General features: G+C 36.1%; 1 protein-coding gene across 1 annotated transcript in view; it reads right to left on the bottom strand.

The window, feature by feature from the left end:
* CRPPA (CDP-L-ribitol pyrophosphorylase A) overlaps nucleotides 1-16,014 on the bottom strand; it is a 104,610-nt gene that overhangs the window by 74,609 nt on the left and 13,987 nt on the right. Inside the window, exon 3 of the mRNA XM_031066814.1 lies at nucleotides 6,870-7,019. Coding sequence (XP_030922674.1) covers nucleotides 6,870-7,019 — 150 coding nt within the window. The remainder of the gene's footprint in view (nucleotides 1-6,869; nucleotides 7,020-16,014) is intronic.

The following is a 16,014-nucleotide window of genomic DNA, read 5'->3' as shown; positions in this document are numbered from 1 at the left end:
GCAGGAAAAATCTTAAAAGAAGATTTTTCACAAAAGATGTCTCCGACACTACTGAAGTTCCAAATAAACAGGTTGTTTTAAATGTGACTAAAACAAGTCATAAAATCAAAGCTGAAATGGACCACAACAATGAAAGGGTGCTGTTGATAATGTGAAATTTCTTATGTAAGAAGAAATAGATTATCTTCTAACATTTTGTAGTACACAGATTTCCTCGTCAAACCATTATATCTAAAATCCTAATGACCTATGAAAAATCAGAAAGGCCTCATTTTGTTAGATTACTTCATATGCTTAGATTGTACATTGGAAAAGTCACAGATATTTGCCATCTTCATACAAGTAGTACACCTATAATTAAAACCAGGGCTAGGAATTTCAAAAAACTGTTGAGTATCCAGCTTACTTGGACCAACCAAGTAGGCAGTTACACTAAAACTGTAATTACCTGTTATACAGACAGATGGAAGAATGCCGCCTTTAAGACTCCATTCAAAGAAGAACATTGGTTTGTAGTACTGCCTTCATACAAATCATACTACAAGATTACTACTAGTCTAGCCAGCTCTTGCCTAATTTACAAACCACTTCTTGATTCAGTACTTCAGAATACCTTTAATGAGAAGGAAGAATACCTATAGACACAAACCAGAATGCAGAATTAGGACAAATACAATAATGGTGTTACATGGCATGTATTTATAAGACCTGAACACATAACTATAAACTACAAAAGTAAAGTGGGTGACCAAAGCCTCGGGATGTGGAAAAGTAAGTGGACCTACACACACACACAGCATACAGAAACTGCAAAATCCATTTGAATAAGAATGAATTTTGAATATAAATTATCATCCTTACAACACAATACACTTAATAAAAGATTCCTGATGCTTTTTTAAAAAAGACAAAGGCCAAGAAACAACACAGTACAACTTACAATAAAACATACATTCTGTGCACTATTTGTCATATGTTTCAAACAATGGTGATCTCTTTTTCAGAGCTTTTACACTACAAAAATGAACAGCTCTGACCCATACCACTAACTCAGGATGGAAGAGAATCAGACAAAAAATGATCCCCAACTGAATGCTTACAGGAGATAAAATATTAAGTTGGTAAATCTTGGTGACAACTTATATGCCTTGATATACACAAAGTTTCAAAAAATAAAAGTTGAGGTGCCTTGAAGATTCAGATATCATTAGTCTTGGCAAACAGATGAGCAGTGGTTTTTTCATGATTCCAGCACTTGAATTAAATGCCCAAATTTTGTCTCACTTATATCTCGATCCTTCAGTCCTTTTTCTGAATCTGACCCTTTCTCCCAAAGTTGCCAAGGTTTTAGTCAACAATTTGTCTACTACCGTTCATCTAATCGCTTCTTGCTCCTGACAATAATAATTTGACAGACATTGATGTTTTTAACAAAGAATGAAGCCACAGGAAAATCCCCAAATCAGTCTAGACATTTTGCCTCGAAGGACTTTGCCTGACCTATGCCAAAATATTGCTAAACTGCTACAGCTGACTCCACTTCCCTGCTACAGAGAATATTAAAATGCTTCACACATGTTTGAAAAAGAATGCCAGTAATGTTGTGCCCTTTCAAAAAGTACTTTAGAAGTTTACAAAATCCACATGGAATACACTCCCTATTATTTACATACAGAAAAGACAATACTTTGAGCAAATACTTTTACAATGGCCCAAACAACAGCCAACTTCCTTTCTTAGTCTGGCAAGGTCTTCCCTGAACATTTCTAGGGGTTTGTTAGAAGAGAACCATTTTAGGATTTCCTTTTCTTCCACTAATGACCAGGTTGGACAGTTCGCAGACTACCTCTTTTCCCCATCTCCACCCAATCCAAGAACATCTTGCAATGATTTTTTTGGGGAGTGGAAGAACATCTGCCTCCCAGAATTCAGCATCAAAGTATGTGAATGATTCTCTCTGACACACTATTGTTTTGTATCTTGTCATTACTATGTTTATATATAGCCATTCTCTCCTATGCAGGCAGATGTTGTAATGGCCCATAAATAAATGTAATTGCTTAATATTCAAAGAATGGTTAATGTTGGCTATGAACAGATACACTAAATCAGTGTAGCCTCAAAAAGTACTAATCTCTACATATTTTCTACACAGATTGCATAGAATGCCTAAGATCACACTGATCTGTGTGGATATCTGCAAGGAGGTTACAGACATGAATCAGAGAAATGTCTCTAAACATGTTGAAGCTCATTCCCCTTCAATGAGTATTCCTGCTTCCTGTTCCTATTTTTTTTTCACTTCAGCTTCATTGTTCTGATTAGCTAAATATAAACTTCCATGCTTTGCAAAAGGTCTACTATCGACAGATGATTAAACTAACTATATATGTAATACAAACACCCCACCCTCCCCCGAAAGTAATTCTTACAATAAATTTCCACAGGTATAGCAGATCTTGAGGAAAATTGTAAGATAATGTATTAATGATTAGCAGAACAAAAATGTGTATTTTTTAATAAGATTCTTAAAAAGCTAACCCTTAATTTTGAATTAGTGATCAGACTTTGCCATACCACTCACATATGAAGGATTCCTGCAGAATAGCATTCTAACATATCCTGCTCTTTTTTCAGCTGTTGGTAGTTATTCCCTCTCACAAGGTTCTTGGCTTCCCTGGACTGGTGGCACTGGTGAGCAACTCTCTGGTATTCCCCACATTCATTGCTGACAACTCCTTAAACATTGCGTCATCTTAGCAGGGCTGTTTGTTTGCATATCTGACATAAAAGTGGTCAGAATCTCCCACCTACCCCACTCCTCTTCCACTTCCATTTTTGGCTATTTTTCTTCCGGATCATGAAAGCGTAATGCTTTTTAAATGTTCCTGTTACCTTTCTTTCTTTAGCAGATACATTTCAAGTGTTCAACGCTTTGAGTATTTCAGCCTTTATGTACTGTGGGTGTGTTACTTTGTATGTAACACATTACATGACACAACAAGATGCTTTGTGTTAAAGACCAAAAAAACCTTTGAGATCCTTGTGCATTTCACAATTGTCAAAAACAAGTATTACAAAAATCAGTCTCAGCCTACTCTGATTAAAGGAAAATGGTAGTCTACCTGACTTCCTGATACTCTAATTCTTTTAAAAGGTACTGCTCCAGGGAACACTTGACTTCTGGTAAGTGAAGTCTTTCCCCCACCCACCTCCTCCCAGGCTTGCAGGATCATACTCCACATTTGTTCCTATTTAAATTAAGAAGTGGAACAGAAACATGAAACTACCTTAAGCAAAAATGAACAAGTCTGGTCTAAGGAATCTATCCCTTATTTGCTATCTTTGTAAAGGAGGGATTTTTAAATTAACACTTAAACTTTCCTGATTTTCCTTGGGATTAATAAAAATAGAAAAGAAACAGGTATTTTTAAAGATTAGGAATTTGTTATTAACATAATAAAATAAAAACTATTTTTAAAAAGTTCAATTGGTTGATTTTGCCCCAGATAGTTCAGAATTGAAGTAAATCATCGATTCTGCCATTTTTACAACTTTTTCAGATGTTTTACTAGTTATTAGAGATTTGCATTTTTGATTTTAAAATTTTTTAATTTGTCCATTTACTGTGGTTCATTACATTGTGCAGGAAAAGAGAACTCACAAATTAGGACATAGCAGAACTAAGAGTAGTGATGCAACACCACATTTATTCCCTTAACAAATTTATACATCCTTTTAGGTAAAATCCCAAGGAAAATCTCTGGCTAACATAAGGCCTCCCACCTGCAAGACCCACACACACTATAAATACAGTTCTTTCTCCCCTTGCAGTTGTTAGCATTGGTCACTTGTCCACCCTGAGGCAGATACCCATTGTACAAATAAAATTTGTAAATTTTATAAATTTTATAAAGCTTATAAATTTGAAAGTTAATAGTTACGAAGTCAGATGTCTTGACATCATAACAGTTAAACCAGAAAGTAATATATATCTGAACAAAGATCTGTTTGGAATACTTCTTTTAGGCAACAGGGAAGATGTAAGACCAAAAACTAAACTAAAAGCATCACAATGAAATGCAGGTGAACAACCTGGCTGAATTCCTCAAAATCTGTCCTGGATTTTTGGTGCCAAATGTGAAGGGGATTCCCTGTAGTACATATATATTTTAAGATACTATTGTAAATCAATCTTTTGATATTTGTACATAAAACTAATTAGAGGAGATTCAACAGGGCATGTATTTTTCCCCAAGTCACTACTATCCTTTTTTTATTTGAGCTAGAAATGGAAAACGTTTTCTAAGAAAATTACTTAATTTGGTAAAGATCATACAAATATATTTTTCCATATATTGTGTTAATACCTTACTCTGTTCTAGTTCTAGATAAACTTAAAACAGCTATAAAAGGAGAAGCACCTCTAGACTGCTCTTCCTAGATTGCTATCAGAGAAGAAGAGCCAAAAAACTGCAGATAGCAAACCAGTGAGGGTCAGGTAACTGACCTTTAACTGAATTTCGCAACTTTGTGGTAAATATATTCAGAGATCTTACATTTACAAACACATCTGGAAGTCAACACTCTGAACCTACCTACTCACATCTGACAGTGCACTTAAATAGAGATGGAGTTTGAAAGCAGTATTCCACATTACCCACTGTGCAACTGAAAAACCTATGCTACTCAAAGCACTAATTCAAATGGACAGTTTCTTTCCAAGGAATGCATGTTTGACTGTTGTTTTTCCCCACACTGTTGCTGCATAAAGGTCACAACTGTATAAAATACACAGGCATGGGATCATGATCCCAGGCAGAGTCAGCCAAAAGGAATTCCATTCCCAGCTTTGTGAATGACTTGCAACATGAGTAACAAAATTATTTTCTCTTCTTTGTTCATCAGTACAATGGTACTTACCTTCACCAGGCTATGGGAATTGATTATGGATATGTTAATATTTAGAAAGCATCATAAGCTGCATCCATTCCTACAAAAATCTATCCTACAGTAGCTTGACTAGGTTTTTCAGGACAACGATTATCTGTCTTTTTTTATTTGTTTGTACAGTTCCCAGAACAATAGGGTTTTAATCCTTGACTTGGACAGCTAGACACCATTGAAACATAAATTATTAGGAAACAATATGAGTTGAGAGATTTTAGCAAAGTGTTATACTTCCCAAGGGTCCAGGCACAGAGCATTAAAATGACCAGAATTTAGCCAAAGCAAAGGAAACTGGGGACAAGAAACCATAGCCTTGGTTGCTTCTAACAACTTTGGTGGCTTGTTCTTGAAAGAGCAGGGATACAAAAAAGAAGACTGATGGAATGCATATGTGAGAAAAACACTCTATTCAGAGGAGCATAGGAACTGCAAATATAGTTGTCTTTTGAGTGAGCCATTTAGGACAAGAGCTTTTTATGTATTTGCCAGCTCTACCGTATTTGCAAATTATAAACAAACATGGTAGAAAAACAAACATGGGTTGTTTGGGGAGTGGGGGGGAAGACGGTTGCAAGAAACAGCACATAAACATGGAATTTGCCAAAAGATACACACATCAAACAGGGTTGTATAACCAACAGTAGCAGTGGTCTCTTGAGATGTGTTCTTATGCACATAGAGGATACATTTCTTATGAGTATACCCACTACATTCAAGGTAGAATCTCAGAAGTGTCAGCTGTATGTCATATACTAAGAAGAACCCCCTGCCTCCTGTCAGAAGCAAAAAAGTTGAAGCCAGTCCAATCACTTGAGTAGCTCTTGATTTTAGATAGTCCTTCATCTTCAGCATTTAATATCTTCAAGTATCAAGCATGAAGGGTATGACATAGAATTTGTGCCAACATTTCTAAGGAAAACAATTACTGAACAATTAAGTAACAGCTTCTCCATTGCCTATCCTCACATTTTTCTGTTGTTAGTGACTTCCAAGCTTTGTACTCTCTGAAAGTGAGTATCAGAAACTCGGGCTTGTTTAGAATTGAAAGACTGATGGGAAGCATGACTGTCAGCATGAACATGAAAAATAATTGCTTCCAAGTGACAAATGAAGAAATGCTCTGCTTCCAGTCAGTCTGCAAGATACCTGGACAGGCAATTTCCACAAGGTGATGAATGAAAAGGAAGCAGTGCTGAGACGAAAGGCTGGAATGTGTCCAGTAAACTGTGAATGCAGGGTGGGGCAAATGAAAGCAGTCTTCAGGGCAAATTAAGGCAAAAGAGTCAGGGTTTAATACATTACCCACAACTTTAATTTTCCTGAATAAAGTTAATTTCAAAGTAATATATTAGGAAAAAATAAAAAAGTTACACCAGAGACAAGTAAACATTATTTTCAGCCACTGATCAAAGTATGCATAATACACATGCAACAAGAAACAGAATAAACATTTACCTAGATGTAGGAAGTTATATTATCTTAGTATTTTAGAACAGCCTATATCCCACTAAATTACTATAAAATGTCATTATTACACTATGCATCCAAAACCCTTTGATACTCTCAGTTAACAATGCTTTATACAGACACCTAACTTGAAACATATAAAACCACTCATTTAAGTAATTTATTTAATGCACAGTAGTGTCTTTCCAGCCATTTAGACCTATCATCCCCTCTTGTTTTTAAAAGTTAACTAATCAAAAATTTGAATAAATTAGAATGATAAGGTGTCCTGGTTTCTCCTGTCAACCCATGACATAAGGCATTTTTAAAAGACTCAGAATAGGCATACACTTTGATGTAATCTGAAATAGATTCTGAAGCTCTATTCTCGAAAGAAGAGAAATAAAGTTACCTTTTTCTTTTTTTAACTATAGTAAATGCAAAAAAGGTCTTAGAAAGCCTTAATATCTTACCTGTTGGTATGCTTCATAGATTATATCAAACAAGAAAGCCTGAGGCATTTCACTTGCTCTGTACCTGGCACGTTCCAGTGAGTGGTCCAAGCAGCCATCAGCAGCAGAGGCAATAACAGTAGAAACTAAAGGACGAATTGCTCCTGCTGCCTGTGGAACAAAACACAATGAGAGACCTAAATGTTATCAATGTTCATTTATATCACAAAGCTTTAGTCAAAAATGCTTGAAAATTGGGTTTTTTCCTTCTTTATCGTTTCTATTTGTCATAATCTCTAAGTCATGCTGCTTAGTCTGTCTGAGACTTTCAAGATTAATGTAGCAATAGAAGACTGTATAAGAACACTTCAAGGGACAATTTAGCAAAAAAAGAAAGAAATCATAAGCCCTTCATAAACATCTAAGATGTTCATTCTTCAGACTTTCTTCTCTATACACTGTAGGCAGTTTCTTTAAAGACAGGTCTAGGCCTATTCAGAGAGCAATCAGCAGCAGACACAGCTGAGAAGTCTTGACAATCCACAACACCTACTGCTTTCACAGATCTCAACTTGATCTAAACAGATCTGAATTGATCAGAACTAAGCTGCAAGAAAAGTTTCAGAAATTGAGCTTGTTCCTCTGTGCTGAACCCTGTGAAATACTGAGTAATCACACCTACCAGTGAAATCAGAGGGAACACAGCAGATACATCTGCAAGTACTCAACATCCAGCAGCACAGTGCTGCAGAACAGATATTTAAATGCTTATATTTAAGTTGGCTTAGGTTTGAAACCAGTTAAACATATACCTTTGATTTTTTCATCAATATATAGTATTAAAGATCTGTAGCATCTCTGAAACAGAACTCTTCTACGTGGCTTTGGGCATTTTGATAGCAGAAAGTTACCCACACTTCATCTGTAACTTATCAAATGCTCACATGCTTTGGATGTAGCTTAAGACACTTGGGACGAGAGTAGTCCATAAAATAATGGACTGAATTGTAGCTTAAGACACTTGGGACGAGAGTGGTTCATAAAATAATGAAGAATGCAATGGCTTACCAAGTCACGGGGCAAAAAAGCATGTTCTCCATCAATGCTAACCACTGAGAACTGCATCTTCACACTATACTGCTTATTATGAATTTTTAAGACAAATAAAAAAAGAATAATTGATGCTGTTTCAAAATATGTGGAATTACCCAACATCTTAAAACAGTATACCTAGAAAATCATTCCCAGGGGTGAATTCTGACACTTTTACTGCAGACACAGATTTTCTGAGGTTTAGTGAATTTTGACACAGAAAAATATAGGTCCCTTATTACAAATGACCAATTTTACTTACCATTGTTGGCAAATCCTACCCTAACACAAGTCTTGTCCATTCTTAGAAGATTTCTGACCTCAGATAATCATAAAATGGCAGAAGAAGACAAAAAAGGTTTTGCAATCTCAGAAGAGAAAGAACAAGTCCTCTTCCCTCCCCCTTTTACACTTCTAAACAATAAAACAAAGGCAAATGCAGTTAGCATGTTGAGCACTTTATGAGCTCCACACTACAGTTTCTCAGTTCATTTTTTTACAGAATTAATACAGAGATGTGAACCAATTTCTCATGCCCAAAGAGTTCTGATATGCATAATCAACCAGGGCAGGGTGAAGGAAGAGTCAAGATTCAAAAGATAGATGTGAGAAGAGAAATATCTGAACTACTTTCTCAAAATCTGAAAAGCACTTTTCCTTTCTAATACATGGAAAGAGATACCAATACAAAAGCTACACAGAGCAAAACACTATCATCCAAAGACAAAATGTGGTACAGAAAGGTCAGTAAAAAGCAGGCAATCACATTAGAACTGTCTGTAAAGAATCTCAAGAAGTCATCTAGGCCACCTTTCTGTCCTAGCCAGGATGAATTTTATTTCTCTAATAGAAAAGGCAAATGAGAAAACTAAACACCACTATAATTTTAGTAATATGTCAGTGTATTAAATGAGGTGTAAATTTAACAGATGTACTTAGAGCAAAAGCTGTGCATAGCAGAAGTAGAGACTAAATTATCTGCAACTTGTCCCCTCTCTATTTCCTATGATTCAAGGACATGGATTATTACATCTATATCCCAGCTGCTGGGCATTTGGACTATGTTATTTTGCTCTGCTGTCATATTTTAATTGGTCACACACACATACACATAAAATTATAAAATTAGAAGGTCATGGGAAAAGAGAGAGAGCCGCATGCTACCCACAGTTTTTCTGTAATTAGCTATATATTTGAATTTTTTTTTTCTGGAACAGTTACCATTCTAGAAAGCCATTTAGCAAAAGGGGGTTCCTTAGGCTGATCCAATATTTTATTACAGTTTTTAACAATCCTGTCATGTTACATTTTCAGCATAAAACAGGCTGCAAGAATACAATGTGACTTGCGTAATCAAATCTCACAAGTGAAACATGCACTCTGAGGAACAAAAACCAAACTGCAATTCTAAATAAAATTGAATACTCCGAATTATGTTCTTAAAAGAACTCTGAAACACATTGTTTTCTTGCCATCTGGTTTATTGCACAATAAAAAATTATGAATATCTGTATTGGTATCTTTGTGACAATACTGAACCACAACTCCTGCTCTGCTGAGGCCTAGCTCTTCCAAACAATTCAGAATGACCTAATTTCTACTAAATCCAAATGCAATATTTTTTTAAAACTCTGCAATTAACTTCTCAAGTAATTGAAAGCTTCACGGCACTTAACATTTAACAAGTGCATTTTTTAAACAACTAGAGTTTTATTTTACAATACCCCATAACTGAGTCCAGCGCAGCAGGGTGAGTTTTTCCCCCTGCAGCAGGTCCACTCCGACTATACCTGACACTGATTGAAAACATGAAATTTAATACAAAGAATAAGATTCATGGCTGACTTCTGATCATGCAAAGGAGAGAAATTCTGTGTATGCAGAAAGAGGATAATAAGTAGTCATTTGATTTAAAAAGAAAGCCCTAATTTTTACTCCAGAAAAGGACAACTCAGTCCGTGACTGAAAGCAGAATGGAGAGCTCTGGTACTTAGCAAAGCCAAGAAGTTTCAACTGCTCAGAAAAGCTTCAGATGATAAGGAACTGCAGTCCAAAACCCCAGAAGCTGAGCTTGAGCATACTTAGTAAGTTGCAGCACTGAGTCAAAACCTTAAAATCCAGAGACAAGATACAGAAACTGATTCTGTCTTGTTCACTACTGGCTCGCTTTCCACAGGACCTTTCTCTGATTCACAAACACACACGAGGTCTCTCAACCAGATGATGTGACCCACCACAGGGCTGCATTTGCCACCTCACTGACACATAAATTACATTAATTCCTAAGGCCACTTTCAGACTGTGTGAAATTGGGACCAAGCAAGCGAAAACACTGGCCTGTGGCCCTGCACTGTTTTCATAAGGCACAAGAGAGCTGAGTCCCAAACACAGGAAACTTTGCATCTGCAGTACTGCTGGCAACACCCCTGAGCTGGTATAAGCCAACAGAGCTGCCAAACCCATGCTGGCTTACACAGACCTCACCACTCATGCTTCTGCTTCCAAAACTGGCTTATTGCATCTTCATTCATGGTCTAGGCATAACATTTGGCATGGGAAATCAAAAGAATTGAGCTGTGAGTTTTGTCTTATATACAGGTCAAAGAGGAGCGTGCTTTTAAGATGTATGGCTCATTCTGCAGTACTTCTTTCTGGTTAGCACAAACCTTCCCCCCACTCTGAAAAGCACAAAGCCTTTCCGAATTCCACCTAGCAGCCTTGCAATGAACTGAATGGGGAATTTAGGAATTTAAGGCAGGGCTATAAACTACATTTTTTCATTCAGAAACTTAAATATTAGGGCACAGTAGGGACAATATTACAATAAGGCAGTATTGTAGCTAAAGGGACTTTTGTCCCTGATAATTGTGGGGTGTAAGTGAAGAACACAATCATTCAGCTAGTCCACATCGATTCAGTTACAACAGCAAGCATTTTAATCTTTGCAAAGGATTCCCATGTTGGGTTTTGCAGTTATAAACCAGGTTCAACTGCTTTTTCAATGCCTATTTATGGAAATAAAAAATTATTTCCATATTAGCAAAAGAGAGGATATATTGAGCTTCAAGTATTTGAATTTTATTTGTTCTAATTTCAGAAGTATTGACTTGCTCTTTATGTCAAGAATGCACAAGTATTTGGCCTGGCTCTCAGATGAGGACTTGAGTTCGGACATGAACTTAAAAATTAACAAAACAAAGAAAACCTATCCTCATTTAATATTATAAGTACTTGCTAAAGTCACTGTAGTTCTAAAAGTCTTTTTTGCACTTTGAATTACCATAGCACAAAATACAAATCCTGTGAGTCTAAAGCAAGTGCCTGGGTCTTATACTGACATTTCCCTCCTCAAGAGTACTTGTCTTCCAATTTCTAATAATTTTAAGCCAGACCTCAAGTAGGTTTGCTTTCAAAATCCTATCAAAAATGCATCACATGCCCTTCCTGAAGGTGAAGTGGATAGTTAAACTGGATTTCTTTAAATGTCCACTTTACAACCTTCAAGCCACCCTACTTCAAACACATTCAAGTACTAACCTTGGCATGTCCAGGAAATGCATTTCTTTTCCTCATTTTTGCATGTTTTGTTAAATAAATCAGTTAAAGTATCTAAATATGAGTGACCAAGCTCTTAAAATACTGTTTCATAGCATAACAGACATTGAAACAAATACCACTAACTGGTTATTTTTCTTTTGCAAATAAAATATTGGAAGAAAAAACAACCTTCTAAACTATAACTTCCTTAAAGCCATGCTAAAATGTCCTAAGAATGCAGAATTCTATCAATTTCAGGGGAAGGGACAGACTTCTGTCCCTCAGAGGCAAGCTCATCCATTGATCTGGTGAAACTGAACCCACTTCCAGATGCTTTTAGAAACAACAGGCGTCTCTTATGACTCATTTTAAACTGCACAAATAAAAAACATTTATAAAAAGGTTCTGAGTCTTGTGTTAATTTTTTTGCATAATTGCCTAAACCATAACATGCATTCAAGAATTAAAGATTCAATGGTGACTGAAAAAAGGTAGAGAATTAAGTGCATGAGGAAGGTCAGTATAACAAGGCACCACAAGTGTTTCTAGTGGATCCAAGGTGTACTAACCCACCTTTTCACTAAACAGTAACATATTGTTCTCAGTTTATCATACTTCCACTCTAACAAGATGTTGTTTAGATGTGTGTATTCAGTGAATCCATAACCAGGGTGAGCTTTAAGTTCACACAGCACAATCAGTTCAAGGACTGCTGAATCCAAAAAGTATTAATGACATCTTTTATTACAAAATTAAATACGAATTTTTAGATCACAGAAGCTGACACACAACATAACAATTTGGCTAACATAACGCAGTACAGCTTACTTTGACTGAAAATTCATAAATAATTAAAATCCTCATTTTATTTATAATAAGGTTATATTGGGTAGTAAAATCCAAACAGAACCCATTAAAATTTTCATAAGGATTAGGGAGGGAGATGGAACTTTTATCACAAGCAACAAATTATCCAGTTTACAGATATCCAAAACACAGCGCAGTATTCACCAGGGACCAACACTCCCCACTTACAGCACAACACACCAAGAACAAGTTATCATAGAGCCAAAAGCTCCCAAAGAGCATGAAAACCAACACACATCACTGATTTGGTCATTTTGGGTAGTCAGCGCTGAAACAGAACAATGGTAAATAGCTGCAAATCTCAACAAGTTGAATGACATGGACTAGGAATAAAAAAAAAAGTTGTAGTGGCACAAAATCCTTACAAAAAATGTCAGAACTACAATTCCTTTTGTTTTAGAACAGTGTGGTAACAACTCCAGACAACAACAGATCCTCCACTCTGGCCTACTAAAACAAAAGTATGCAATGTCTTTGGCATACTTACCTTGTCCCCAGTAAGCCCCAAGTACTAACACAGACCCACAAAGTCCACTCACACAGCCAGCCTGGAACCCTCAACTTCAAGAGTGGGAATGACAGCTTACAACTTTACAGAGTCCAGTCATAAATGAGCAAAGCCTTCCATCTCTCTAACATGACTTCTTTTCACTTTTTAATTACACCAACAATACTTTTCTTCATTCATAGCCTCTGCCCACCCTGAAATTAATTTTCCCTACGCTATCTTCTCAGCTGTCTAGTAGCATTAAGTAAGTGTATATTTTATGTTTTATTTCATTAATATTTAAATCATCCCAACTAACAATTCAATATTTTAATATTACTTAGGAATAGGCCTGAGACATAGAAAAACAAGCCTTTGAGTGCTAAGTTTAAAAGAATGTTCCTATTCTTAAGCTTTTACATGTTTTCTCAATATTCATATTTATAAATTTTAATTCTTTATTCAGACTTGTTTTCAACTCTGACAAGCATAACAGAACTGAAGCAAGACTCACAAATAATTTAGCCACCCTGCCTCAGAAAATAAATTTGGCTTGCATATATACACTGAAAATAGAAGTACATTAGAAATACATTTTCATAATTTCAAAGCAGCTAACTTCTTTGAAACTGTATGCTAGAGATGGTGGGGCTTGTCACACTTAGCAGGGCAACGATATCCATCTTGGAACACCATTAAAGTCAGTTTTAAAACTGTGAACTTGGTAAACATACGAGCAATTTTATCTTGCTTTGCCGTGAAGACAAGGATTGCATTAGGACACTGGTGAACTACGTAACAATAACAATCAATGTTAATTTAGACAAGCTAGGTATCTAACAGTTTACAAATATGTCCTGGAATGGTTTTTGTTGGGTGAAAGACTGTTTATATGTTTCCAAACACTACCATCTCATAAGGATTTCAGTCTAAATTAGGTCTGGCAATGAACCAGCAAAAGAAGCTCAGAATAACTATGATTAATTTCTTCTCATTTTTTTCCATCAAACTGTTTCCACATGTTACTACAGGGAGAGTATTCTTTTACAGAGATCAAACTACTTTCCAGGAAGGGCATTCATAGCCATCTACAGTATGAAAAAAAATACAGAAATAAACACAGTATCTCTGATACATGAAACAGGTAGGAACCTGCACTTCTATTCAGACATTTGCATTCAAACTAATTGTATCTACAGTAATCAACATACTTCAGACACACTCAGTAATTACCATTTAAGTTAGAAGAATTGTCTCTACTGAAAGATTTCCAATTTCAAATTTTTCAAATAGAACCTTCAAAGCAAAATTCAAAAAGTTAATTATAAGATTAAAATATTTCACATATTTAAGAGGATGTTCTTTTCAGATTCCTTCTATATCTAATAAAACAAAGGCATATAACCTTTTTTTGTAAAATAAAGCAATTAGAGAATTACTTCTAATAAACATTTAAGGTATATCATTAAAATACCATATTTTAACCTTATCTTCTTACGTTTCTTTTTTTCGCTTTTCATTTTCTGTATTTTGTATCCAGCTCTTATCTAGGGCTACATCTTTTTTTTCCTATAATCAAAATTCTTAATCTATGAGAAGTTTTATGATTCCAGTGCAGAGATGGAAGATTTAGGGTATTTCCTCTTCCAATCTATAGAAATCCTAGCAAAACAACTCTATTTCAAGGGACAAGATGGAGGCAGAAACAAAGTCATGACACAAGCCATAAACCACCACGCCTATACAGAAGTGCAGTTGAAAACAACTGCTCAACCACGCGAGCAAAGTTTTCTAAACTTAGATGTGAACACTTGTTCAAGCCCAAACTAGCCAAGCTTCCAAACTGAACTAATACAAGCCTGCACATAGTCCTCAGAGTTCATAACCTCATTCTGCAGCCAGAACCCACCTACTTTCTGGATAGCAAGGCAAGGCAGCAGCTTGGTTGCATGGTTTCAACTCAAACCTGTCACCATCTGGCCCCATAACTCATTCTGGAAATGTTGTGTCCAAAAGACCCCCCAAGCCAGCTGTACGCTTCTCTTGAAGGACCAGATACAGCATGGAGTCAGTCAGGACTACAGGACAAGCAAGATGACTCAGTGAAGAACAGTGCACCACAATAAAGGTAGTGGTGCTCTCATTAGCATGCAGAAACATAAATTTGAGTCCAGGGCATAGCATACTTTCACCCACACTCACACCCAGACTCTCCCATGTAGCATAGACATAACTTAGGTGACTGTGCTGTGGTGGGGCCAGGATTCCTTCTACTGACAAACAAGCACAATCTGCAACCTGGGCTGTGTATCCATTAGAAATTAAGTCTGAAGAAAAACGATTACCTTCTTTCTGCAAGGGTATCTTCTTTAACAGAAAGAGTAATTCTTAAATTAACTTATTTTGAATTTTGTTGGGGAAAAGAAAAAACCAAAAGACAAAATTCATAATCCTTATGGCTATGGCATGTTTGAGTCTCATTTGTGAGCACTAGAATTTCCTTTATGTAGGCAGTATCACCAGCCAGTGCAATTACAGCTAACTTGACACATTTGCACTGGCAGCTTTTAATTGCCCAAGGACAGAACTGGTTGAAATGTTAAACAAGCCTAGTCTTACACAGATATTAAACCAAATCATCAGCCAGACAACAAGAAGGTTAATTAGAACACATGTAAGGAGTTTTGAACACTAGGAAAAAAAGGCTTGTATGCTAAACTTCACCTAATTTCCTTAAAGTCTGTTTACCCAGCTGGCTAAAAGCAACAGTCAAACTCACTAAAATTGGGCACATGTTAATCTTAAACCAACACCAGGAAGGAAGAAGTTATAATTGTGTTTATTCCTAGCTGAAAGAGAGGGGATGTTTAATCAGAAATTTAATATACACTTTGATCCAATGTTAATGAGCTGACACTATGTTGTACATTGAAATGACTTCAAAGACATAGGATGCCTTAAACAAATGTAATGTATATTTATGACACTGTTTAGAAGAAGAAAATATTTCTTCTAATGAGGTCACCTTTATCAGAATATACATCTGAGTAATTGGTGACAGCACATGTACATCAAGACATGTCAGAGCCCCAATTAGCTAGAGCAAACTAAGAAAGATAACAGCAACTGTTGCTCAAAGATTAGGATTGCACATGTTCTTTTTTACTTTACATAATTTCTGTT

Source organism: Geospiza fortis, unplaced genomic scaffold (assembly GCF_000277835.1).
Source record: "Geospiza fortis unplaced genomic scaffold, GeoFor_1.0 scaffold138, whole genome shotgun sequence".
NCBI lineage: Eukaryota > Metazoa > Chordata > Aves > Passeriformes > Thraupidae > Geospiza > Geospiza fortis.
The sequence above is the reverse complement of the archived record's forward strand: the minus strand, read 5'-3'. Positions and strand labels throughout refer to the sequence as shown.